This window comes from Gymnogyps californianus, chromosome 22, assembly GCF_018139145.2.
Source record: "Gymnogyps californianus isolate 813 chromosome 22, ASM1813914v2, whole genome shotgun sequence".
NCBI lineage: Eukaryota > Metazoa > Chordata > Aves > Accipitriformes > Cathartidae > Gymnogyps > Gymnogyps californianus.
The window spans coordinates 7,027,570-7,054,281 of record NC_059492.1 but is presented as its reverse complement, the minus strand read 5'-3'; the positions used below and the strand labels follow the sequence as shown (position 1 = coordinate 7,054,281).

Here is a 26,712-nt window from a genome sequence, read left to right as displayed (position 1 = left end):
TGACTTCATCCTGTTTCTGCAGGGATCGCTTTGTTACCTGCTGCCGTCTGGCCCCCTCTGAGATGGAGCTCTGTGGCTCTCCCCCAGTGTGTGCGATTTGCACAGCTCTGGGCCTGGGTGCCTCTCTGGGGTGGTCAGCAGCTCCAGGGCAGCCCTGAGCGCCGTGCTGCTGCTTCGCTCTCCCTGAAGAGCCGCTCGGCTGGAGGCTGGGGTCATTTTTAAGAGCTGACACGTCAGAAGCTGCACGTGAATATAGAGACCGTGCATCCCTACCCCGGCCAGGGGCGGGCTGGGGACGTCTCCAGCCACGGGAGCGGCTCGTGGCCCTGTTTGCGTGGGCACCAGCAAGGCTGCTGGGGCAGGAGGGTGTCACAGAGATGCCATGGACGTGCTTCCCACTCAGGAGACGAGCCCAGGGGCTGGAGCACTGGCATGGGACTTGCGAGGCCTGGCCTTCGCAGCCGCCTGCAGCACGGGTGCCTGGGGAGCAGAGTGCCCAGCCCGGGGACGCCCGGCCCTGCCAGCGCTCCTGTCCTGCCCAGGCTGGCCCCACTGTGGGGCAGGGCCCCAGGCCCTGGCTGCTGGGAGCGGGGTCGGCTGTCGTGGCGGCTCCGGCGGCCCCGTGGGTGGCTGAGGGGCACGGCAGCCTGCGGGGCGGGGCCCGCGGGAAAGCACCCGCCTCTCCTCCAATCACGGCGCGTTCGAATCTCCCGCGTGCCCACCAACCCCCTTGGCATCCAGCGCCGGCCGGAGCGGGAGCCAATCGGCGGAGGGAGCCGTCCCGCCCAGCCAATCAGCCTTCGCTTTTTGCGTCCCGCTCGTCTCCGGTCCTCGACCAATCGAAGCCTGCCGCAAAGATCCCCTCCCAATTCCCGGGCTCTCCCCCAATCACAGCTGGCGCTGGCTCAGCTGGCCAATCAGCGCCGCCCCTTCCCCGCGGCCCCGCCGCCATCTCTGCGGCGGCGCGGCGACCGCCAGGAGGCGGGATGGTGGCGGCGGCGGCGGCGGGGGCGGTGGCGCGTGCGTCACTTCCGTTGTCAGGTGGCCGCCGCTGCGGAGCGGAGCGGAGGCCGCGGCCGGGCGTGGGGCTGCGGGAGGCGCCGGCGGCCGCGCCGGCCCCGGGGCCATGGGTGAGCGGGGACGGGCAGGGACGGGTACGGGCGAGCCGGGGCCGGTCCCGGTTCCGCTGTGTGAGGGGGTGGGCGGACCGGACACCGCGGCCGGGAGGCGCCGCCGACAGCCCCGTCCGTGTGGGGCTGTGGGGCCTGGGCCGGGTGCTGCGGGGAGCCGCTTACGTTCTTGCTAATTCTGCGCCGGGCCCCGGCGGAGGCTTCGCCGCGTGGTCCCGGGCCGGCAGCCCGCGGGTGCCCGGCCGCCCGCGGGGCCTCCGGGGCAGCGCCCTCCCGGTGGGCGCCTCTCCGGCGGCCTGTCCCAGGGCGACGGCGGGTGCCGTCGGACCGGCTGGCGGGGACGCGGCCAGGCCGGGCCGGTGGAGTTCGCCCGTTGCCGGCAGCTCGGGAGGGGCCCGGCCGAGGCCTCGGGAGAGCCCGAGTTCCCTGCCCTGGCGTCCGGGCGCTCCCGGGCCCGCCGGTGGCGGCCGCCGCGCCGGTCCCCGCGCTTGTGCGGTGGCCTGGGACCGCCGTGAGGGTCTCCGGGGCGCCGCTCCGGGAAGCCTTCCCCCGGGGGGGGGCGGCCCGGCGGGTCTGCGTGCTGCCGGTGCACCGGCCGCAGGCCGCTCGCCAGCGAAGGGTGGGATTTGGTGTAGCGGGGCGGGTGTACGCGGCTGGATTTAAAAATGTCACTTAGTACAGCTCCTTTGTAATTTTCTTCCCTGTAACGGCTCCGGTGGGGATTTGGGCTTTGCTGACGGCGTGGCTGGTTTTGCAGCGCAGTGACGGGCTCAGGGCTTGCCGAGGGAGCGGAGCGCTTGTGCCTGGCGCTGACTGCGCTTTCAGTCTAGGCAGGAATTTCTTAACATAGTAGTTTCGGACTTCTGTTCTGAGGAGGAGTCTCGTGTGTCTCAGCAGTGAGTAGTTGAAGGTTGTACCTCTAAGTGAGAATGAGTAAGACCATAAAGTATTATTACAGCCGGAGCTAGCTACAGCAACCTGTCCCGTCCTCCCTGTGCGAGCTCACCTGAAGAAGATAAGGAGGCAAGCTTTGGGATTTCCTGCGTTCAGAACCTGTTTCTGTTACCTGTTGGCTTTGGCTGAGGCCTTTGGGAGCTTCGCTGCTGCAATACGTGAGAGCATTGAAGGTCTCGCCCGGTGCTGTTGGAGGGAGCCCGTGGCACAGCGTCTTTGCCCCACTGCTTCTCTCCCTGACACGAGGGGTTTGGGGCTTGTCTTGTTCCTGGCTAAGTGCTCCCTCCTTCTGCCGTGGCTGTGGATGCAAATGTGCTGCACTGGTGGTGATGATTCAGTTCTTTGCTAGTTTAGAGTCTTAATGTGTAGGCTTAATGTATACTGCTATGTATAGGTGTGCTAGGCATCTTAGGCTCTAGTCTTGGGTTGTAATCCTGTGTCCAGAGGGAGGTAGAGAGGTCGGAGCAGAGGCCGAAGCCCGGTGTAGTGGGGCTGAGCTACCGTGCCTCTGCTGCCCGCCTGCTGCGGGACAACAGGCTCCCTTCAGGGCAGAAGGGACCTGAGTTGGGTGCAGGTGGAGGGTGGTCGGGTTCGCAGGGTGCCTGCAGCCCGGGTGGGGTGTAACTGGAGGGACGGGGTGGAGTAAGGATTACCTGCTGGCAGGCAGCCCCGGTCAGGATGCAGGACGTGTTTCCCTGATGCTGGAGTGTTTGTGCTACATCCTTTTATTGTTTCTCTGTGGCATCCGCGCTGATGGTTTGGTCACATAATCACGTTACTTAAAAGCACCCTCATATTCAGCTGCTTTTTATTTTCAGGATGTTACAGAATCATCTCCTTTTGAAACCACGCAGAGGGAAGCCTTGTAGGCACTTAGCTGCTGTTTGATTAAGGACAACCCTATTGATTTTACCTGAACTGCCCACCATGCTTAGCCTAAATAAGGGATGTGTTATCTGTCTGCAGGGACTCGGCGGTGCTCTGGGCTTGTACTGTGTGCGCCTCACTCGTGCCTGGGAGCTCTCCAGCTGGGAGCTCTTGCTAGACCGGAGGAGGCTCCGTGCCCATTGTAATTTTCTATGTGAAACAGTCTTTTTTTTGTTAGTCAGGTACATGTTTGTGAACTTCCAGTGTCTGTCAGTGTGCTTCCGTGCTACAAATGATAGTAACATTAGCATGGCAGTATATGTAGATAACTTAAATATATTTCTTTCTATCTAGTTAGGGCTAGATGAGGAGATTATCGTTAAAAACAGCAACCACACCTCACTGTAAAGAAAGTGTCAGCACGTGTGTGAGTCATGTAATAATCTTTGTGCGCATGAGGAAAGTCCTGCTGCAGTGGATTTATGGAATATTAAGTGTACATAGTAACATAAGCTATAAACGAAAAATAAAATCTCGTAATACAATACACATCTCACCTGATGGTGATTTTAAAGGTAACGACTGCCTGACTTCATGGGATCAGCCCAAGGTCGGGAACTCGTGCACTGGGCTCTGTGCTGAGAGAGCGTTGCAGTCTCGGGTGCTGTCAGAGTGCTGCAGTTGGGTTTCCAGGCTCTTCTCCTGCCCATGCCCTGCTGTAGGTGCCCCTGCCGTGAGGATATTGGGCTGGAGCGGGGATTTTTCCTGGTGGATGTGGCCTGTGCTTTGGTGTGAAAGGGTTAAGCTGAAGTTGAGGTTTATGTAACCAAACAGGGAACTCCCAGAGATGAGTCCTTGGCTATCGCATGTGTTGATGCATCAGAAGGGTTTAAAGAAAGCCCAGCTTGTTGCTTGTGTGCACTGTAATTACGTTGCTGGAATCCTGTGCTTCAGAGTTTCCCTGGCTGCCTGGGGGGGGCCAGGAAGGAATTTGCTTTCCCTGATGTGTGACTTGGCCTGTGGAAGCCTTTTTTGTCCCTGAGAAGTTGGAGATTGGCCACAGCTAGATGTGGGATGTAGGCAAGGTGTACTGGGGCGCCTTTTAGCACTACGGCCTATCAGGTGCTGGCTGTGTCTTGCTCACATACCTGGGATTAAACTCATCGGCAGGTTGGGCTGAGGAAGGAGGTTTTCTAGTGGGTCAGTTCAGCAGGGGCTGTCGGAGGTGTTCGTGTCTCCCAGCTTGCGAAGCACGGCTCGCTCGGTGAGTTCACGCTTTCCAGGTGCCTTCCGACGGCATGGGGGTGCCCCAGCCCCTTGTGCTGCACCAGCGCCTCGGGATTCTTCCTTCTCCTTCGGTCAGAGAAACTCTGCGTCTGGTTTTGAGCAAACTTCTCGCTTGGGGAAGAAGCTTGAATGAGTCTCTGCACGTTTCCAAGAAATCTCTGAGTCAGGGCTCCTCTGTTTCTGGAGAAGGCTTCCCTTCCCGGAAGGGCTCGCACAGCGGTACATGGGTTGTACTGGTGGCTCTGAGTCATCTGATGGGCGCTTTTTTTTATTATTGCTTCTCTTACAGAACGATTAAACTTCCAAAGCCTTTGGTGAAGTTAATGTTCCTGTATAGTGAATCTACTACAGTGATTTGCAGAGGGAGGGGAGCCCACCCCAGCTGCCCCTGTGCCCGGCTGCTGCAGCTCCTCCTTCCCGCGCGCCTGCTTTGCTTGGGATCTGCCCGGCAAACATTCCCTGTAATCCCCCAGCCGGTGACTCCTCCACAGGCCTGTCTGATCCGAACTCCGCCTGTTCTCAGGGAAGATTTTCCAGTGGGAATCGAGCCTCTGTCACTGGGAGCGCTGGTGACTCGGGTCTGAGCTGTCCCTAGCTGGGTTTGCCCAGGGAAGGTGTGTGGCAACGCTCCGGGATCGCTGCTTCTCGCAGTGATACCAACCTGCTTGTTCCCGTGCATTCCCGTGCTGGGAAGCCAGACCATACTCGAGGTTTTACTCATTTAATGTTAGCGTTCATGTAGGTTTTTAGGTCATGTCCAACATCGCTTCTCGCGAGCTGGAATTTGCCATGAGCCAGGCTTCAATGTGAAATTTGATTAATCATCACTGATAAATACTGCCCAGTGTGTTATTTAGATGGTAAAAGGTGCAGCCTGATACTGCTCCTTTGAATCAATTTTTTAGCTTCATTTTTGCAAAAGCTGAGGCCTGCGCTGGCTGAGAGGAGAGTGGACAGGGCGAGTGGGACAAAAACCTTTGGACTGGGTCTCCAGCTTTGCCCCAAATGCTACAGCATTTGGCTCCTAGAAAAGAAAGCTAGGCAGAAATGCTGCTGCATTGGGTGGCAAGTCGTCTCCCGTCTGGGGTGGGAGATGGATAGTTCATGAGTACGGAGCAATACTGTGCTTCCCTGGGCGGCCGAGCGCCCGGCGGGCCCGGCTGCGGTGCTGCCTCTCCGCCACGGAGGTTTCAAGCCCGGTGACGAAGCCCACGGGGAGCGGTGATTCATTTGTCCTGTGCGCACGCCCGAGTCGGCAGCCCGGCAGCCCTGCCTGCGACTCCCGCGCAGCCCTGTCGTGTTTCCACCTGCGGCGTTTCCAGGTCAGGAGGGGACCGGTGGGTTTGAGGTGCCGGGGTGCTGGCGGCGGGGCGAGCGGGAGCAGCCACAGCTCAGCTCCTTCGGCTGCCTGGGAGCGGCTCCTGCGGCACCTGGGCTCCCAGAGGCAGATTTCCTTCAATGGTCTGAGCTCCTTGCTGAAGGAGCTTGTCCTTGATAGCCCTGAACTTCCAGCAGACGCTGGTGGGCTCCGTCATCTGCTGCTGGTTCCCAGCTGCCAGCTCATCCCATTGCCTTACTTGCAGAGATCGGCTTGCTTGTAGCAGTGGGGTAGGACACCTTCGGGATTGGCAGTCATCACACTAGAAAGCGTAAATACCAACTAACTCGTTTTGTCCCCTTGTTGCAAGATAAAACAACAGAAAGTGTCGTGGAGGTTGTATCAGCTGCTCCAGTGTCTTAACTAGTTTCTGTGCTGCTGAGTAATCCTGCTAACGCCCCAGAGGTACTTTTTTTTTTTTTCCTGCTCCAGCTATTAGCTGTGGCTGCTGGACTGCAGGACCTGCTTGTTCTTTAATCTGAGATGAAAAGGTCAGTTTCCTCCTCTCTTTCTTTGTTGTTATGCTGGGCACTGGAACATCATGCAGTAATTTGGGAATTAGACAATTTCCTTAAGCTACGTAATGAAAAGACGTTACATCTAGGTCTCCAAATTATTTGATTAATAATTCTATTAAAGTCATAGCACAGTAAGAAGCTTTAGACACTTCTCCAGTAAGATGTTTGATACATTGCATGCATCACATTAAAATTGTTAAGTAATGAATTTTTGCACTAGACTTGTAACTTCATTGTCTGTGTGAGAGACCATTTTTGTTACAGATGGTGGGACAGGGAGCGGGGGTGGTTTGATTCAGTTTGTACAGTTTGGTTTTTGGGGGAGGGGGCGGTGAGCCCACCACATCAGTATCTAACGGTCCTGTCCCTAGGATGGAGCGTTTTAAGGGATAAGTGTTTTTGCTCTGGTTCTTTGCAGACGTGTTGGATGCTCTCTCTTGAGACTGATCCTGCTGATGTTAAAATGGTACTTTTTTTTTCAGTCTTAAGAATTGGAAAGTCCTGGTTATCTGTGGGGCTGCCTGTAGGCAGAGGTGTTGCTGCAGGGGCTGGGGGGATGCTCTTCGCCCTTACGAGGCTCACCACCTCTCATGGAAATGTTCTAAATTCTCAACTTTGGGCTGTTTTAAACCTCAGCTGTGCTGCAGTGTGACCAGTTCGTTTGTAGAACTCCACTTACTGCGTATTTGCCCTCTGCTCGTTGTGTGTGAGGAGGAAATCCTTGTGCGATGCAGTAATCCCCTCTTGTGTACTCTGAGCAAACCTGTCCTGGGAAGGCTCGGCTGCTCCGGCGGCACTAGCGGCAGGACACGAAGCAGCAGCTCGTTTGCTGTTTGAATGCGTTAGGCGGAGGAGCAGTGACGCTGCCCGTGTCCCTCCAGCTGAGCTGCGCGGGGCTGGCAGGGCTCCTGCGGCCAGCGCCTGTCCAGGGGCTGGGGACGCTCCGGGGCCCGTGGGTGGGATGGCAGATGGCTTCAGCACACACTGCTTGTGGGACGGGACCCCCATCTCGCAATGGGTCCCGCTCCGGGTCTGAGTGCTAAGGGCTGCGGTGGCATCATGTCTCTGCTTACAGCTGCGGAGTCATTTTAAGCCATCCATTTTGTTATGGCTTTTATCTAAAACTTATTTAAAGCTTGTTCTTCCAGGATATAGTTCAGCTGTTGGTGTCTGAGTGATACCAGCTTCGTGTTGTGAGTACTTCTAGCAGTGAAGCCCCTTGAAATCAGAGCTTTGTATCAGCCCAGCTCAAGCCAGGATTAAATGAATTGGCAGGTAGAAAACACCCGCTGGCTCGGCAGGGAGGAGGAGCCTCCTGCATTGCTGTTCTTGTTTTAAGTTTTTCCTTAAGCCCAGTCTCAAAATACTGTTCTTAGCCCTATGCCTAGTGGATGGCCACTTGTTCTGCAGGAGGCTTACACAAGGAAGTCCATGCCCTTTTGACCAATTTCTTTGCTCTAATTGGGGTTACACAATGTGCAGAAAAGGGAACAGTCTTCCTGCTTTTTCACAGCATCTGCCCCCGGTTTTCTTCCCTTTGCTCTGGGACCTTCCTTCCATCCGACCGTCCTTCATTCCAGTCTTGGAGGAACCTGAAGTGCTCATGTGTAAACCCTCTGGGTGCTGCTGAGGGCCCGTGAGATTTTTGGTGGGCTCTGCCACTCTCAGGGTGCAGCCCAAGCAGCAGGAACCGAGTAGGGAGCCGGGAGATTGGCTAGACAGTGCTGTGAGCAGCACAGGATTATCTTTTAATAGCTGAGTACTTGTTTATATTGGTGTTTTTCTCACTTGCTCTTACAAGTATTCTGTGACGGAGCTGTGATATTTAAGTCGGTGGATGTCCTTTGAGCAGCGGTAGGGCTGGGGCACCTCCGCTCGCTCTCGGTGCCGAGACGACTCATACCGAAAGTGCTGGCTAGCCAGTGCGCGGGTGAGCGGGCTGCCTGCATGCTGTTGGCACGGGTCTGCCTGACCGGGCGTCCTGCTGCCTAGAGCGGTGGCTCTGAACATTGTTCATCAAAGTATAAATAGCTTCGGTACTTTAATTCAGAAAGATCTTTAGCAGTCTTTGCAGCTCCCCCAGGACCAGGTGATAGTACTGTGTTGTGTTTTGGGTGGTGCTGGGAGTTGGGTTCCCATGCCCCAAATGTTCCTTGTGCATTTTTCAGTTGATCTAACTGGATACTGGTAAAGTAAACCAGCTTGGATTAACAAATGTGTAACACATGCAATATCTGAGGGTTAAACTAAGCATTTGGTAGAGGTGGTATAGATTCAATTCTCGAGAGTCTGATTTAAATCCTAAATTTCTCCTTGTTAATGGGACCAGATGAACTATTAAGCAGCACTGAATTTAAGTTGAATTAGTTTGATTATTTTTTTTAAAAGGCCAAATATAAATTGTAAAGAGGAATTAACTTGCAGTGGGGATTTGATACGAATGAAATTCAGTGTATTCTTTGCCTTTTGCAGAAATTGTTCTGTCCAAGTCCAAAGTTTAAGCATTAACTCTTACCGTGATTAAAAATTGCTTCCAGTGATGAAGGTTCTGTTGTGGCACTGTTGCTAACTTGGGTGTATTTAAGACACTGTTAAAAACAGGCAAGCTAGTACCACGTGGTGGAGGTTAAAACGGAGAACGTGTTTGTTTCTGCTCTGAAGGTCTGTCTCGCATCACAAAATGCCTTTTGAGATCGTTGACGCTTTATTTGTCTTGCTGTGCAGGGCCATGCATCTGTGACTCTTTGGGGACTGAACTTCAAGAGCCCTTTTATTCTCTCACGTGATATCAGGAGCTTCAGGCCTTTTCTAAGCCAAAATAAACACAGATGTTTCAAGCTGCAGAAGTTTTGGTGCATACCACGTTATCGTAATCAAGAATAATCCAGAACCACAGCATCAAGTGTATCTCGTTTCGCATTACAGAGTCCTCGACCTTTCGACCATCCAGCCTTCTCCAAGGTGATGACTCCTGTCTCCTGAGACGTTGGAAAACCTAGTTTGGAAGAAGAGTAAAGATACAGTTGATGCTGAACTACGTGAGTCCTCAGATTATTTTGTTTACGATAACGCTGTTTGCACCAGCGATTCCTATCCAGCTCAGATTGCACAACGGTCATTATCTCAGAGTTTCTGTGCAGTGGGGTTTCTCCAGTGGAAATGTTACTCATACGTTTCCAGCAGGGATGATGATGTTGCAAGGAGTGGAGAATTTTATAAGGCATAATCAAATATTAGGTCAGGGATGTGGAATGAACAGAACAAGGAGCATATGGGGCTCAGGACTTTGTTCTGTTCAGCTAGCTGGGCCTGGTTAACGCTTCTCTGTCAGAGATCTGAACGGCTGGTGGAAGTCGGTAGTGCAGGGATGCAAAGTCTGCTGCAAGACTTCTCACCTTATCTCTCTTGCTATCTCTGATCTTGGTGACAGGTACTGCTAGATGAATTAATGCAATGAGATCACGCTTGTGTCCACGGGAAGGGTGGGACTGCCAGAGGGTAAACTTCATTCAAATATGGTGATTTATCAGTCTCTTAAGTGGTGAAACACTGGGACTTTTTTAAAACAAATAAGTAACCAACCGAAAAATATTTTCCCAGTCTGCTGTAGTAACCTCTTAGGGAAGACTACCGGGGCTTGGTTTTGACTTGTTCAGAGTAAGAAAATGGATCTGTGCTCAGTTCCTCCTCCTTCCCCACCACCCCTCCCCCCCAAAATAAAAATCTTTGAAATGTTAGAGCATGAGCATTTAATGTCTAGATATTTGTGAAAGTCTTTGAAACTATTTTCCGAGAGATAAAGGTGAAGAGGAGGTGTATTGGGAACAAAACTTCCGTTTGATGGAGCTGATTTATGCTTGCAGTGAGCATGCAGCACGTGAAGGCTAGCCTGGCAGCAAACATAAGAGGTTCTTTTCCTGCTAAACTGAAACAAGACTTTCCTTTGGGGAAGAAGTGTTTTAGTCACAAAGGCTTGAATTCATTTGGCCCTTTAGGTATTGGTTCTGCAATACCGCTGCAAATTCCCTTTAGATTTCTGAGCAGCAGAAAATGCGTGTTAGAAATCAGATTTTTTGCAATACCTGAATAAGTAGGAGTTAGTCAAGCTTTTAGTTGTTTGTGCTGAATTGTAATTATGTGTGGACCTTGAATAAATACTTGGATGCAAAGCATGAGATTCACATTTAATGGATTAAATTGTTCTTTGCATGGGGTGGTAGTGCAAGAGAGCACACGTACTGGCACCACAGTGTTTCCTTTCATTGGAATATCCATTAAAGGCAGGTAATAGCGTGTTAATTCTAAACAAGGCATCGATTCCTGCACATGGAGACTGAAGTGATAGAGTTTTATATGTTGGGCTCCAAATTTCAGCTGCATTGGCTGTAGATAGATGGGAGATGTAATAAAAAGGTTGGAGCCTAAAGAGGTACAAAGAGAGAGGGGGGACTTATTTTAAGACTAAAAATACATTTTTGAAAAATCGTTGTCAAATTAACTGAATCTCACAATAACTAGCATGTTTCAGTCTTCTATGCCCTTGCTGGAAAAGGTGAAAGATATTGTTCATTTTTATGGTCAGTTAGTTTTGTGCATTCTTGGCTGTTTGAGGAACAGACTTGAGCCTTCTGAGTTACTTGGTGAGCTGGCTGCCATGCCTAGGGGGAAGTCCTCTGCGAAGGAACCCGCCAAAGTCCATAGGCTGAATCAGAAGTAGACATCCATACAGAAGGATAACTTAGGCATTTTCTTTCAGAGTTTTTTGGAATATGTTAATTTGCAAACTTGTTTTTGCTGTAAAACAAGCTTTAATTATTTTGACTTGTTCCCACCATGTGTCTCAACTGTTCTAGGAAATGTTGCTTTGAATAATAAGGCTGATTTATACCTTCAAAAATGCATGAAGGCTCCAACCCACAACTGGTCTATCAGTAATGAGCCATAGCTTTTTTGTAGAAACACAAGTAGGCAGAGACACAAGTGCATCAGTAAGTGAAAGCCTTCCAGTACAAAATAAGGGATAGTATAAGAAATTAACTCAGTTCCTCACCAAATGTGATCTTCTTTCTCTTTCAAGAGCCAAGGATGAAGCGGCGAGCATCAGACAGAGGAGCTGGGGAAACATCCACTAAGGCAAAAGCTCTTTGTACAGGGATTTCTGGAAATAATGCCAAGAGAGCGGGCCCTTTTATACTAGGTAAGCAGGGAGGGTTTTCTTCAGTTTTCAAGGTAGCTACTGATTGCAAAACTGAAAATAAAAGGCACTATAAAATGAGGCAAAGCAGATGTGTAATTTAGCGTCTTACCTCAGAGTGCAATTCACTTGATGTAGTAGAGCAGCAGCCCTTGGAGCTTCTGCAGCTGGTCAAGCTAAGGAGAGATTTGTAATACTAATATAGCAAGGCAGGCATGGCTTTTAAGATAAATATGAGCCCTTGCTTTTACCCTCTTTTTTTTTTTTTTTTTTTAAACTACATTCTTAAACTGTGTTAAAGAGCAAATTCATTTAGGGACCTTTTTCGTTAGAGCTCTGGGGAGGTGTTCAACCCTGCTTGCCTGGAATATGCTGTCAAATCAGCATGTAGGCAACTTAATAATGCACTAGTGGTCATTATAAGCGGTATGTGCCAAGGCAAGGCCACTGTGCTAGCTTTTGAGAGTTGCTAGAGTAGTTGTTAGTTCAGAACTAGTTATATGAACTGTCAAAACCATGATGGACTTCACAGTGGAAACCAATGATTAATCAATTGGAAGCTGATTGATTTAAACTGGAGAGGGAGACTGTATGTTAACTTGAAATTTGGACTAATCTGTGTACCTGAGCCGTCCTTGCAGAGGTGGCAGTTGGGTTCAGAGGTGTGGTAATACCAGTTGCCATGGGTGTTGCTAGTAAATGTAAAAGCTGTATGGTTCAGGCATGCAGAAATTTGAATTTCTGAAAACAGCTGTGCCATGTGTGGGCTTTTGTTAAATGTTTCTCCAGTGAACAAACGAAACATTGTCCAAAAAGGTTTCAGAGTTCAATACCATTTTTTTTCTTTAGATCGTAATTTGTGGAAATGCACTTAGTCTCCTGAAAAAAAGGAACTTAGTTTAAACTGCGTGACACTTGCATACTGATGTAACCCCGAATTAGTCATTGCTGCTTAAAGGAAAACAAGTCTGTTTTTGCTTTGTGCTGTTAGGTCCACGTTTAGGTAACTCCCCTGTGCCAAGTATTGTTCAGTGTTTGGCAAGAAAGGATGGGACAGATGACTTCTATCAGCTAAAGGTAAGCAAACTGCAGGGCTTCCAGATCTTCAGGGCTCTCTAGCTCTTGTGACAGAAGCACTTGCAGCAGTGCGTGGTGTAGGCTGAACTGGTGCACTGTCGGAAATGGCTGCTGGAACTTCCCCGCGGCGGGGCAGTTCTGCCAGGTGTAGATCTGGTGTCGAGATTAGCCCTGAGACGAGGCCTCTGTGACTGCTGTGCTGCTCTCCTGGAGCCCTCTGATCTGCTGTGCTGTGCCTGAAATGGGGGCAGATCCAGTGGGAAAAATCACCCGAGATTGTTGCGGAAAGCCACCTGAGCAGCTTTTCTGTGTTAATCAAGCTCATGCTATGCATTCTGCACAGATGTTAGTTCAGTCAGGTTTGTGGCAAGTAGGCAAACATCAGAGCAATTACATCAGCTGTTAAACACATGTGAATACCTAAAATGAGAGAGGTTTGGGGGCATTTGGGTTTTTCTGGGAACTGTAAAGGTCTTCTCCCTTTTCCTGAAGATTCTCACCTTAGAAGAAAGGGGCGATAAAGGAATAGAAACCCAGGAGGAACGACAGGGCAAGATGCTGCTGCACACAGAGTATTCTCTCCTTTCCCTGCTCCACAACCAGGAAGGAGTGGTTCATCATCACGGGCTCTTTCAGGTATGGCTGGTCACCATCCAGGTTGGGGGAATGCCAGTGATTGCTGTTGGCTTGAGCTGCCTTTGTTTAAGGTACAGTTTGTGCTGACCCCATTCTGGTGTGTAAAGAATTACCAGCACACTGCTGAGATTAACCGCTGCTGCTTCAAACAAGCAAGTTTGTGGCAGGGGCTTTTGGGAGTTAAGTGGGATCTAACGGGGTTTGGGATTTGGGAAATATGAGAACATTCAAAGATGGGACAGGCGCTCAGTAGCATCCCCTTCAAACAGGAAAATAGCTGCTTCACTGGCAAATTAATTTGTGCCTATAGAGCACCTTTTAGAACTGAATTTGTGTTTTCCAGTCTCTGTTTTACGATGATGTGTAAGAGGGGACAAGCTGCCAAGAAACTGTTTCAGCAAGTTAAACTAGTCAGTGAGCTGATCAATGTCTTGTGTGAGTGAATTGTGTTGCTGTTAATGCCTTCAGAGCTGTTTATGGATGTGATGGGCTGATAGGAATTACTGGTTTGGATGTTGGTATTGCCTTGCTTGCTGGTTAAATTTTGTCAATTCTTTTCACTTGAGGCCATTTTAAATAAGCCAAATGTCCAACTTGTCTGTGTCCTAGTTAATGTTATGGAAGAACTGCTAATTGTGTCTTAAGATTTCTGTCCTTCTCGTTAATAATGTGTTGGATCCCTAGTAGTCACAGTCTGTACCACTGTAGAGTTTTTCTAGGTTTTATCTAAAGGTGTCTGTGTGTATATAAACAGTATCAGTGCTGACATACGCATATAGCCAAACAGCATAGACTTTCTCTGGCCTCTTTGAGATCGTGTATCTTCTTTTTGAAATCCCAACCTGAAGCAGAGATCAAGTGCTATGATTGCATTTGCTTATTTTGAGATCACCATGTAGTTAGTTATTCTCTAGTGCTCTGTATGTAAGTACATATGCCCAGATAGCTTCCCTGAACTATTGCTCATTTGTTTGCCTCCCTGTAGGACCGAGCTTGTGAAATTATAGAAGATCTAGAAGCCAACAGAATGGTCAGAAAAATGAAGAAGCGCATTTGTCTTGTGTTAGACTGTCTCTGTGCTCATGATTTCAGTGACAAAACAGCAGATCTGATCAATCTGCAGCATTATGTCATTAAAGAGAAGAGACTCAGTGAGCGGGAGACGGTAGTGATATTTTATGACGTGGTACGAGTGGTAGAAGCATTACATAAGGTAAGATCTTTGTTGTCCCTTTCAGTGCTGGAAGGCTTAGTTTTCCTACGTTAGTATAGTAGATGTTTTAAAACTTCCTTGTGCAGGCAGTGGCAAGGTTACAGAGGATGGATGTTTCGGCTCTTGCCCTGTAACAGTGTTCTGCATAAGACCTCATGCCCCAAGCCATAAAAGAGCATTCCCTTCCCCTCCCCTCAAGTTTCTCGATGATAACGTAGCATTTGTTGACTGTGGAGAGGGGCCAGCTGGACTAAATGCAGATCGGGTGAACTACGGTGTTACTAACCTCAGAAGGGGGTGGTTGAAGAGGAGAGCAGAGGCTAATCAAATGCAGGAAACACTTCAAGCGATTTCCTTTTGAAGCAAAATAAATCACAATGTAAGAATTGATTTCTGAGATCAGAACCTCAAGCTACAAGTTTGAGATCAATGAACTAGAAATTACTGTAACAAAAACGGATTCTGCCGATGTTTGACTTCTTACCCTGTGACGAGGGACGCCCATCCTTCCTTGAGAGAGCAGTGAAGCATGTATCTTTTGAGGGAATGCTCATCATATTGGTCTTACTGAACCTGGACACTTAAGTTCCAGGTCTTTTAGTTTCAGTCAAGTCTGTCTTTGTGTTCAAAGTAGCAAATTTGCTTGTTCTGTCCTTCTGACCAGAATCGGAAATGAAGTGCGCAAAGTACCCAGGACACAACCTGACTTGAAACCTTGACCTAGGTTATTTCTGAGAATGAAGACGATGTGATTTCAAAAGATGCTTAGTTCTTTTGTCCAAGTATCGAATTTATACTTCTATAACAAATATGCTTTTGCTCATGTTATACTATTATATATTTTGCAGAAAAATATTGTGCACAGAGACTTGAAACTAGGAAACATGGTGCTAAACAAAAGGTAAGTCTGCTGGAGAGCTGCTGTTCAGGCAGTTGTCTTATGCTTCTTCCCTGAAGCAGACTTCTATTAGAAACACAATTGAAGGCAGCACTTGTTGAGAGTGCTCTCGTGTGAGAAGGGTGAGGGAACTGGAAGCAGGCTGCACAAAAATCCAGTTCAAAGCTATATATGAGTTAATCTCCAAAAATGAATTGAGGCCAACCTAGATAGTTCGCTCTTCCACCAAGCTTAGTGACCCCGTGTCAGCACTTCTTTTTGGATTCTGAGTTCTGAAAAATAAATTTTATAGTAATTCAGAAACCTGCAAGAGAAATACTTATTTTATATATATTTTTTAAAAAGAATTAAAATGTGGTAAGTGATTCTGTTCACATTATTCACTTTCCATCGTGCTAAAGGAATTCCCAACATTGCAGTCTGTACTGTACTCACAGCAGTGTTAAATCTTTGACTGTTGCACTGCTGTGTTTTTGCTAGCAGTAAAATATTTACTTACCTAAACAAAAGTTCTTCTGTCTAGTCTGTATTTGTGCTTGAAATAGCTTCTCTGTTGCCATTAGCTGGTTTGATGCAAGCCTCAGTTTATAATGCACTGATGTCTAACATGTCTTGGATGCTGTGCAGACACAGGAGGGCCCAGCCCTCCCGGAGCAGAGCGGACAGCATCAGTGGGGCAGGAGTTCAGCACGAGTGCGAGGCAGCTGGTGATAGCGTGTGCTTTGCTTGGTGGCTCCTTGGAGTTTATTAGTTGTCTTGGGTTATGCAGTTATTTAGTTGGCAAGCTAGTTCCAGTTCAGACACGCTGCTGTGTCCTTCAGTGTTACATTACTGGCTAAATATTTTGCACTAACTTTAGGAATGAGTGGAATTCATTGTCTTTTCACACTGTCTGGTTTTCTGTGGAGTGAATAAAAAAACTGGAAGGCTTTAGGTCTGCAGGCTTTCAGAGTCTATACAAAGCATGCAGGTTCACTGTGGACACAGCTTGCTTTTTTCTCCTCCCTAATACTGTTTGAAAGCGAACAGATTTTACCTACTGAGGTTGAACTTCTTGGTTCCGCCCCCCCCGCCAGCAGCTAGTGCTTTTCAGGGCCACCTATAAATTGTTTTAAGTCGTTTCTATAGAGCTGCTTTAAGATAAATCTGTTATCTTCTGCTTGCTGCTTTGATTCTTGCTAGGAAGAGGCAGACAAAGGTTGCTGCTTTGAAGGATCCACCCAGAGCTTCCCTTCTTTTCTGGGCAGAGTGTGCAGTGGAGCATCCCACTGATAGAGCTGCACGCAGGGGCCCCCACTGGCAGGAAGGGGGGGAGGTATTTGAAGCTTTGTGAACACACTTGCCAAAGTCATTCTTTGTGTTACATACTGTGTTTTTGCTTTTTACGAGCAGGACCATCAGCTTTGGTGAGGAAAAACTGTAGCCTCTATAGCAGTGAGTCATATGAAAGGGTGGGTGAGGCGTAAGAATAGATCACCATGGAGAGGACCAGCCATTTGGGCTGATCAGAAATGTTTGTTCTGTTCCAGCCGTGCTGACAAAAGAGCTGGGTCTCTTCTGCTGGCGAGGGAGTGAAGGTAGCTACATATCACTGCAAAGTCCTAACCAGGCATGTTACACCCTGGGCTAATGTAGGTCCCTCAGACGTTGTCCCCCGCGAGATGCGGACATTAAAGCCTCGCAAGTTTTCCAGTTAGCCAGTGCAGTAGTTGGATGATTACAGATTAGATCAGATTTCAGTGACTAAATAAAACCAAGCAACCCTGAACATTTTGGTGTCCTTTAGAACACTTAGTCTTTTAAATCCTTAACAAATCCTGCAGATTGTTATTCAGCCAGGGAAGTCTCTTGACAGTTGAAGCTAACACTTCTTAAACACAAATCTGTCTTTATTAATAATCAACTCTCCGTTGCCAGCCCACACTTGGTTTTATATCACTTGTATGTTAGACTTGCTGGAAACATTTCTTGGTTATTGTGACTGACTTAATTCATTCTCTCAGGCTCTAGTTGTGTAACACTTTTCAAGAATATAGAAATCTTCTAGACAGTGTTTTTCTACTCAGTCCTTTAATATCCAAATTATCTGAGTGACATGGAAGATTTAATGTGATAGTAGTTTTGTAATGAGCTCACTTTCCCTGGAAAAATTCATTAATTGGAGCTGGCAAGATCATAGGGATGTAGGGGTATCTTAATAGAGAAATTGCATGTACGTGCGGTTCTCACCTGTTCCGTAGGAGGTTTTTTGGATGTTGATTAGACTTTCTCTGTTCTGCGTACTTGCGTGTGAAGAACAGTCCTGCAGATCAGGTAAAACTGCCACCAGCCTCCTGCTGTGGGACTGTTGGGTAACGCAGAAGTGGTTGTACTCAATCTGATCAAAGGTCCTGTAGCTCATCTGCTGGCGACGCGTCAGCAAACAGTGCACGGAGGCCAGGCATGGGGCAGTCCTTCTGTAGGGTATTTTCCCTCGGCTTCCAGAAAATGTTTTGTGGAGAAGATGCTTTTAGAAATGGTAGTTGGGAAGCGTAGGGGAGAATCGGCAGTTAAAATAAACTTCTGCTTTGTTAACACTCATGCCCTGCAGCGGTCAGCAAGCACACAAGTGCAGATCCTGGAGCTGCTGGTGCCTGCAGGGTGCTGTGCTGCGCTGCTGGCTAGGATGCTCCTGGGAGGCTGGCCAGAAGGCAGCTGTGTGGCTGCAAGGTGGGCAAGTTACGTGAGCACCCTGTGCTTACAGCCACGCTTACCCGTGCCACTCAAGTTGGATGTAGACATTGTCCGTAGCTGTAAAAGAGATTCTCTTATTCCCCCTGTAAGAGCCGTGCAAGCCATGCTGACAAGTGTGGAATCCCTCCCCTTTGGGATGGAGTTGATCTCACAGCTCCGCTTGTCTTTTCCCAGCACTTCAAGCTTCCCGAAAGATCCCGTAGACATGCACCTCTGTTTTGGTGTTACCTTCCTCTGTTTGTGCTGTTTGGCTCGTGCAGGATGGCCCTTGTTCACTGATGCCTTCTGATTCTCCCCAGGACTCATCGAATAACCATAACAAACTTCTGTCTTGGAAAGCACCTCGTGAGTGAAGATGACCTGCTGAAAGACCAGCGAGGGAGCCCTGCCTACATCAGCCCAGATGTGCTTAGTGGTAGGCAATCCCCTTCGGTCCTCAGTGGGAGTTCACAGCCCCCACACTTAACACTTGTTTCATTTATTTGTGGCTCTTGACAATAAATGAAAACCACCTAGTTCTGTTCCCATATGTAACCTGCCTTCTGTGAGAGCCTCTTAATTAGGGTCCAATTATGAGACTTGGTCTGTTTTTTCCAGCTGGGAAAGTATGGAGGGAAGGAGCCAGTGTAACTTAAGGCTAGTCTGAACTTCAAAGCTAATTAAAAGCTCCCTGGCTGTTCCTAAATAAGTCTGACTGCAGACAAGATTTTCCCTTTCCCATGTCTGAATCTCGTTCCTGAGGCTTCACTTAAGCTGCAGGTAAATCCTTAGGCCTAAGAGGCAATTGGTCCAAATCCCACCGTAATGTCGGTTTATTCCAGGCCGTACACTAAGAGGAGCAGTCGCTGCAGCTGCTGGCTTCCAGAAGGGAACTATTGACCCTCTGGGCGGCTTCTGGGCTGACTGAGAGGAGTTACTTAAAAATAAAGGAATGATCACACCAGGCCAGACTAGCAGTCTGTTGGGGCTGTATCTTGTCTCCAGCCGTCTGGCCTATGCCTTGTCTCCAGCAGAGGCCTGAAGCAGAAGTCTGGCAAAGAACAGCTTTCCCTTATGTCCTCCCACCTTTTAACTGTTTCCAGTGCATGGGACTTTCAGAAACAGATGTGGCTTCTGTCTGTGTAGTTGCTTCAGGAGGTTTCTCTTCGATGAACTCTGTCTGCTACTGTGCTAGCTTTTGTGCTGGCAATAGCTGAGCAGGCAGTGGTTGTCCTGTTTGTCAGGGCAGTGACTGAGGCATCGTTTTGGGGGTGGTTTTGGAGGTTTTTTTGTTCTCATCCGGGTGAGCTTGGTTAGAGTGTTGAAAGATGCATTTACAGTTGGGACTGCGCATCTGAAGCATCTCTCTATAAGTCTATATAGACTCCGGTTACCGTGCATTAGCTCATCTTGTGGAGTACTCCTTGTGAGCACAGATAAAATTCCCTTTGGATGGAGCTGAACTGCAGGATGCAGTCCAGGATCACCCCTAATGCATCCCACCTGCCTGAGGGTCATCTGTCTGCAGGGCTGAGCTCGCATTTGGACGATGGGAAACTGCCTAAAACTGTGGTTTCAGTTCACCAACTGTTTTCTGGACAAGTCGGCAGTACGTTGGGCAGCACCACTTGCTGGTGTGCATATAGCTAGTGTGAAAGCCCGAATCCTTGCCGGTCTATCGCGTTTGTTTATGCGAGGATAACATCTAGAATACTGAAGACACCTCTGCTGAAGATTTGAGTTATTTGTTTATGGTATCCCGAGCTATTGTATTTCAGAAATGCCCTCAGAGGGAGCTAGTCCTGAAATTTCCAGACCCAGTGGACTCCACTCAGTAAGTTTGTTGTCGGGTTTACAGGCGGCAGCAGCAATAAATGTAGCTGAGCTCTTCTGTCATGATCTGCCAGGCAGGTTTGAGGCTGCTTCCCTCCTGGGCAGGACTAAGCCAGGAAGGGAGCAGAGGCAGGCGAGGAGGTGGAACATGTGTTTTTTTGCAGGCCTTTCCTGTTCTGCAGGATATCCTGAGGCCCCTGTAACCAGATGGATGATATGAGCCAACTGCTCTGCAGGAGCTTGGAGCAGTTGCAGCTCAAGTGGCTGGTGTCTGGTAAAGGCTGCATGGAGCTGCTGGTCCGGGGTACTGTTCTGTCCTGGACTTCAGCCCTGTTACCCTCCCTGCCAGCACAGCTCGGCTGCGAGCACCCGCGTTTCTTCTAACTGCTCTCTTGTGGGTGGATTGACTGGCCTGTCTGTAGGCCACACAGCACAAGGCACTGAACAGGCTGTCTTTGACTTCCCTGAGAGCTGAGGCTGTTAGAGACTCTGCAAGGAGCAGCCTTAGTTACAGGACTGCATCCTGCTGTAGCACCGCCTGGCCTGACCTGCGGGTGCAGTCGCACTGCGCTCCGGCTCTGACGTCTCTGCGAATAGTCCTTCCCTGCGGGGCATCTGTGCAGCCCGATCCTGGGCTCTTGAAAACACTCTTCTAAAATGGCTCAGTCTGCAGTTCCACTTCAAGCATTGAGGGAGAAGTTACTTAAGGACATTCCAGGCTTCACCACCACCTTCAGACTCTGAGCATCCCTCTGTCTGTATTGCTAATGCTCCTGGGCAAGGGGAAGCTAAAACGCCTGAAGACTTAATCATTGTTTTGGGTCTCCAGAAGAAGCTGTCTTCTGCTAAGAGATGGCTTGCGTTTTATGGCTGCTGAAATGTCACTGCAGGAAAAGCTGGAGGAGGAGGGAGAGGTGCCTTTTTTTGAGCATATAAAGCAAAGAATAATTAGTACAAATAACAAATGCTGCAGCAGTGACTCACTGCGTGAGTCAGAGGAAGTCATTCCCTCAGTCCTATGCTGTGGTACAGCACTGGAGTTTAATTTTTTGACCCTCATGCATGCTGCTGTTTGTTGATTTATTGTGCGATTGAAGGGGCTTTAAAGCAGCGTTTCCATCCAGCAGATCCCAGGGTGTGCTGGGGCTGCAGCAGCTTCTGGGAATGCCTCTGTGTGTGGGAGGCACCTTCCTGCGCCCTCCACAGCTTCCCAGCAGGCTCCAGTGGCCATGTGCTGGATCCGTCCTGGAGGCAGAGTCCCATCTCGATGGGCTCAATCTGAGCCGGGTATGGAGAGTGTTAGTCTGCGCTTCCACACAAATCTCTGGTGCAGCCGGGGTGGTGAGGTTGGCGTTAATCTTGGGCTGCTCCTCACCTGAGGAGCACTTGCTCTTCTCAGGGTTTCTTTCCTGCCTCCCTGTGCCATGTGCTCTCAAATTCCCTTCTCCTTTGACCCGGACTCGCAGCAGGGTGCATCTGTGGAGCCTGCGAGGCTCAGGGACTCCCGGCAGAGACAGTCTGCAGGGATGGCAAAGGGGAATGAGATGTGAACTCCAGCACAGTACGCAGTTGTTCTAATTACTTGATGCTCTTGGATCACATCAAGGCCATTTGGCAGGGATAGCCCTGCTCTGTAGGGAAGGGGAAGACACCTGTGTGGAGATGAACAGTTTGCTTATTTGCAAAGGATGCATCTTTAAAAGAGATTCTTGGTGTCTTGCGATAGGAAGTCCTGAGCATTTTGATTAATGCTTAGAAAAAAAGGAGCATATGCTGGGGTTGCTTCAGTGCCTTTACTGCTGGTGGTGCGCCGCAGAGGTGAGCGGTGTTGTAAAGCCTGTTGCTTTTGTCTCCTTGCTCCCTGCAGGACGGCCGTACCGCGGAAAACCCAGTGACATGTGGGCGTTGGGTGTGGTGCTCTTCACCATGCTCTATGGCCAGTTCCCCTTCTACGACAGCATACCTCAGGAGCTTTTCCGCAAAATCAAGGCTGCCGAGTACACCATCCCTGAGTGAGTACAGCCTGTCCCGGGGAGGCCCTTCTCATAGTGCCTGTGTGGGCGGTGCTCTGGGCCTTACTGGGACAGCCAGAGCTGGAGGGGCTTCACTCAAAGCCCCTGAGGGTCACAGCAGTAATGAGAACAAAGACTGTATGCAGTAGACACCAAGGAAGCAGTAGCAGAGCTGGGACATCTTGCGCAAAGGTGAGAAAGGCCCCATGCTGCAGGGACAGGGAATCAACCTCCTGGTTAATTCTGAGGTCTCTTGGTCAGAGCAGTGGTGGCTCCTCTGGTTCCTGACCTGTGCTCCCAGCACGTCCATCCTGCTGCTGCCTCTGCCCTCCTCAGGCACTCGGGCTCACCACGCGTTCTCTCTCCCAGGGATGGACGGGTCTCAGAAAACACTGTGTGCTTGATCCGAAAACTGCTGGTCTTGGATCCGCAGCAGCGTCTGACAGCTTCTGAAGTGCTGGATTCTCTCAGCTCCATCATAGCATCATGGTATGTGCAAGGGGAGAGAGACAGGAACATGGTGTCTCTGGCCGCAGGCTGTGTTATTCCAGCTGTGGCCAGCAGACTGCTGCCAGACAGGACACCAGAGGAGGATCTGTGAGAACTACAAAAAAAGTCTTTAAATCTGGTGTCTCAACCACTGGTGTCTGCTGATGGATACAGCCGGAGTGGCCTGTACAAATGCTTGTCATTGTGACCGAGGTTGGGGTCTGTAAAGCAATAACATTACAAAACGGTACTGACATCGCTAGAGGGGAAGAGCAGGAGATGCCATTACAGGTGGGAACACTACACGTGCAGGGTGGGGATGCCTTCTGAGGGTAAATCTGACTCCAGGACTGGCATGAACCAACTGGGATGAGATTCCAGTAGCACACTCCAGTAGAAGTGGATCCTGGCGGTGTTTGCTCGGTGCAGCCCTCTCTCGTCAGCCCTGTGACCTCCTGTCTGTGCTGCACAGCATGCCCAGGCAAAGTTCTTGTGCTGCCTGTTGAGTCAGCAGTGAAGTCTGTGATTTTTGGAGCTGTGGCTGTTTTCTCTCCTACCTATGCAAGAGTTAGAGTTCCACATCCTGTTTAAAAAAAAAAAAAAAAAGAGAGAGAGAAAAGAAAAAGCAGCTCTGGGATTATAACATGACTTCATACCAGGGAAGTTGAATTTGGAATAGTGTCCTTTAGTTGCAGTAGCTGGTGTGGCATCCGGGCAGCTCTGTGCCACACTCTCGTGTCCAGCCGCGGCCAGCCAGGTGGGGTTGCCCTGGCCAGGGTGTTGGGTGCGGGCGGGTGAGCTGGTGCCGTGCTCCAAATCCCTGACACTGTGCTCTCCCCCCAGGCAGTCTATGTCCTCGCTGAGTGGCCCTTTGCAAGTGGTGCCAGACATCGATGACCAAGTGGCTAACCCTGAAAACCCCCAAGAGGTAGGTTTTCCTACTTTCCTTTCCACGGAACTGCTTTTCTGTGCCAAGCCTGTCTGTAATGGAACGAGCTGGCAGCCCCTTGAGGCCCCCAGGCTGGCGAGGGGAGGGCGGTGAGGGCCCAGCTGTGGCCGCTGCTCTGTGAGGCGGCCGAGTCCATCGCTGTCTTGTGCAGCGGAAGGAAAGGCTCATGCTGCTGGGACCCGGAGTCACATCCAGCTGGCTGCGCTGCCTGGAAGTGAGCTCGCTGGCCCCGGAGCAGGCTGAGGGGCAGCTTGCTCCTCTCCGAGCAGCGCTCACTCCCTCGCATGCAGCTGAGAGCTCACATGCGCTGGGAGAGCCGGGAAGAGGTAGCGGTGTTGGCTCAGGCTCCCTGGTGAGTTCTGCGATGGGAGCAAACATCCTGTTTTCTTGCCAGTGTGTTTTGTGTTGGAAGTGACAGCCGGTGACGTCACTGCCTGGGGACAGCCTTGTAGGAGCTTTTGTTGTCCATGCCGCAGTCGGTGTTGCCATCAGAAATCCCGCCGCAGGGCTCGGGGGGATGTGAGAACTGGGGTCAAACAGCTGCAGCCCCTGAATATCTGGCAGGGTTGGGATGAGCTGCGTCAGGACAGAGCCACTGAGGTTTCCAGACCTCTGTTCCTGGTGGCACTAGGGAGTCCTGCCTGTACGTCTGGCAGCAGGTCCAGTTCTTGCATTAAGACTCCAGTTATCCCGTGGTAGCTCAGGACCGTCGGAGGGGAGCTGTGGGAGCATTGCTTGTTGCTGTGGCTCTGACGGGGTGGTTCCCTTGCAGGTGAAGGTGACGGAGGAGTGCTCGCAGTACGAGTTTGAGAACTACATGAGGCAGCAGCTGCTCTTGGCTGAGGAGAAGAACACCTTGCATGAGGCCAAGAGCTTCCTACAGAAGCGGCAGTTCGGGAACATCCCCCCTGTGCGACGCCTGGGCCATGACGCCCAGCCCATGAACCCTTTGGATGCAGCTATCCTGGCCCAGAGGTACCTTCGGAAGTAGCTTCCCACACATCCGAGAGCACAAGCACCATCCTGCAGTCTGCCTTTCACGTCGCCTACTACAGCTCAACAGCAATACCGGTGTCCCGTGATGGAGAATAATGTAGCAATTCTTCTGAGCTCTGTTCAGGGACACGCACTCACACTTGCTCTGGAGGGAGAAGACTTTTGAAAAAGCTAGTTTTGGAAGCAGCAACCTCTTGGCATCTTCTGGAATCTGTTTTTTAAATCGAAGCCTAGATGACTAATCTGCTTTTAATCATGACTGTAATCTACCTCTCTTGTCTTTTTAACCATGCTGTTCTCTGGATCGAGCAAAGCCTGTGGGAAAGGAGAAGACTACCAAGGGTGAAGCTGGTTTGCTGGCACAAGAGTCGCGGCTGTGCATTACGGAGAGTCGGCTGATTGCATTCGCTCCATATGGTTTGAATAAGCTTAGATTTATCGGGGTTTCTCGAAAGGAAGAATTTCTTGAAACCTCCCACTTCCCTTCATCTGCATCAAATCTTTTTCTGTCCTTAACGTGCCACCTGGTTTGGGCTGTGTCGTCTAACCCTCGGTGGCCGTGTGTGGGCTGCAGTGTGCCGAGGCCTCCGTGAGCGGCACAAACAGCCGCCCGGTTACGCGGTGTGACCGGGGGCTGCCCGGAGAGCCCGGCCACCGCCTCGGGCGAGAGTCATCCTTGCAGGCGATCGCTGCAAAGATCGGATCTTGTCCACAGTTCAAAGGTTTTGCAGGACTTGGCCCAGTGTGGCCTCTGACCTCTTTCCCACCTTTCACTGATTCTTTTAGTTTCATAAGGATGTATGATTTAATCTTATTTTTCAGTAGCTTATCTAAGGTGCAGTTAAAATTGCATTAATTCTGATTTAGCATTTTCACACTTCAGTTGTGGTACAGATATAATATATGAGTTATAATGTGAAAAAGCTTCCCAAAATAATCTGCCTAGAATTAGGAAGGGGCTGGCTGAAGTCTCTACTGTATTTGTTCCCTAGCTTATCTTGCCATCCCAGCCTCGCCATGCAAACCTGGGGCCGCCTCTGCTGTCCCCGCATGGTGCTGAGGCAGGAGAAGGATGTCCCGGTTTGTCACCTAATGCCACTGGAAGAGCATTTGCCTGTGCTGAGAACAGGAACGATTGTTTCTGAGCCTCATTTTGTGAACTGGATGCCTGTCTTGCCAGATGAACTGTTCTCACACAGACGTCCCAGGGCTCACAGTGCCCCAGCCAGGGCTCCCGCTCAAGGCAGCGGCTCTCCGGCTGCCTCCTTCCCCTGCTCCCAGCTCTGCGGCAGCTCCAGCATCGCCCTCTCCTGCCCACCTCGGGCTGGGCACAAGGAAAGGTGTGAGCAGGGATGGGAAAAGCTGCTGTGGCCTTGGCTGTGGGGGCTGGCCCTGCTTTTTGGGGCCAGCTCTACCACCCCGGTCAGTGCGGGCAGGGAGCGAGTAGCAGATCTATTTGTAGCGTGTTGTTGCCTTCTCTTGCCCCGGGCTGGGGCAGCAGACTGCGTCTAGCCTGGGCCAACCTACAGGTGTCTTTGTGGAGACATAGGGATTGACCTGAAACTCCTTGGCAGCGTCGGGCATTATGTCCTGCCTGCAAACTCGCCGAAGCCGCTTGGCAGCGGGCAGGCAGGGAATTGTGAACACTAATACAGACTAGAACAGTTGCACCAACCCCAGCCAGCTGAGCCAGTAGCCTGAAGTCTTAGCCTTATTTATTTTAAAGATGGTAGGTCTGTCCTGGCACACCCCGGTGTGTGCCCATCACCCCCCTGTGCCACCAGCAGCAGAGAGGGGACCCCCAGCCCCAGCACCCCTGGGGCCTGGACCCCCCCGCTGGGGCCCTGCTCTCCATCTGTTTCTCCTGTTTTGCTCCCACCTCTTATGTTTGTTTTTGTTTTTGGTTTTTTTTCCCAAAGTTAAAGCAATATTCTGGGACTCTGCAAGGCTGTATCATACCCAGTATTCCTGCGCACCGGTCATCGCCAGTAAATCACACTTGTATTAAAGCAAACTGGAAGGGGGGGGTGCGGGCAGAGGGGCCGCGCTGCGGGAAGGAGCCTGTTGTAAGAAAAAAGAGGAAAAAAAAAAAAAAAGGAAAAAAATTTGTATAAAGACATTATTTTTGTACTACATCAAAACTACTCCTGCATGTCGGCAATAAAACTTCATACCGAGAGCGCAGCGACCCTGTGGCGGTGGGGGGAGCGTGGGGACGGGCCAGGACCCCGGGGCTGGGGGGGCTCCTGTGCTTGGGGAGACGGGTGAGAGGGCACAGCAGGGATGGGCCTGCAGGGGAGCGGCGTGAGCAGCCCCACGGGGACCCCCAGCCCTGTCCTGCCCCTGGGGCTCCGGCTCCCCTTGCCAGGCCCTGCCTGGGGCTGAGCCCGCTGCCCTGGCAGAGCCGGTCCCTCCCTGTCCAGCCTGGAGTGGTCCCCTGGGCCATTGGGGACAAACGTTGGGCACAGAGTGTTGTGTCCTGGGGGTCCAGCCCAGCCATGTCCAGGGCTGACACGGGTGGGGCAGAGCCCCCTGCCCGCACCCTTGGCTCTGCCTGGTGCTGCTGCCG

General features: G+C 50.6%; 1 protein-coding gene across 1 annotated transcript; it reads left to right on the top strand.

Annotated features, from left to right (window-relative positions):
• The first annotated feature begins 1,072 nt into the window (after positions 1-1,072).
• STK40 (serine/threonine kinase 40) lies at positions 1,073-26,163 on the top strand. The gene is made up of 12 exons (XM_050909983.1): positions 1,073-1,130; positions 9,060-9,172; positions 11,212-11,331; positions 12,320-12,405; positions 12,898-13,041; positions 14,027-14,254; positions 15,103-15,155; positions 18,185-18,300; positions 21,565-21,709; positions 22,079-22,198; positions 23,042-23,126; positions 23,920-26,163. Exons 3-12 carry the CDS (start codon positions 11,220-11,222, stop codon positions 24,136-24,138), a joined length of 1,308 nt encoding a protein of 435 aa, XP_050765940.1. The 5' UTR covers positions 1,073-1,130; positions 9,060-9,172; positions 11,212-11,219; the 3' UTR covers positions 24,139-26,163.
• Positions 26,164-26,712: the final 549 nt, after the last annotated feature.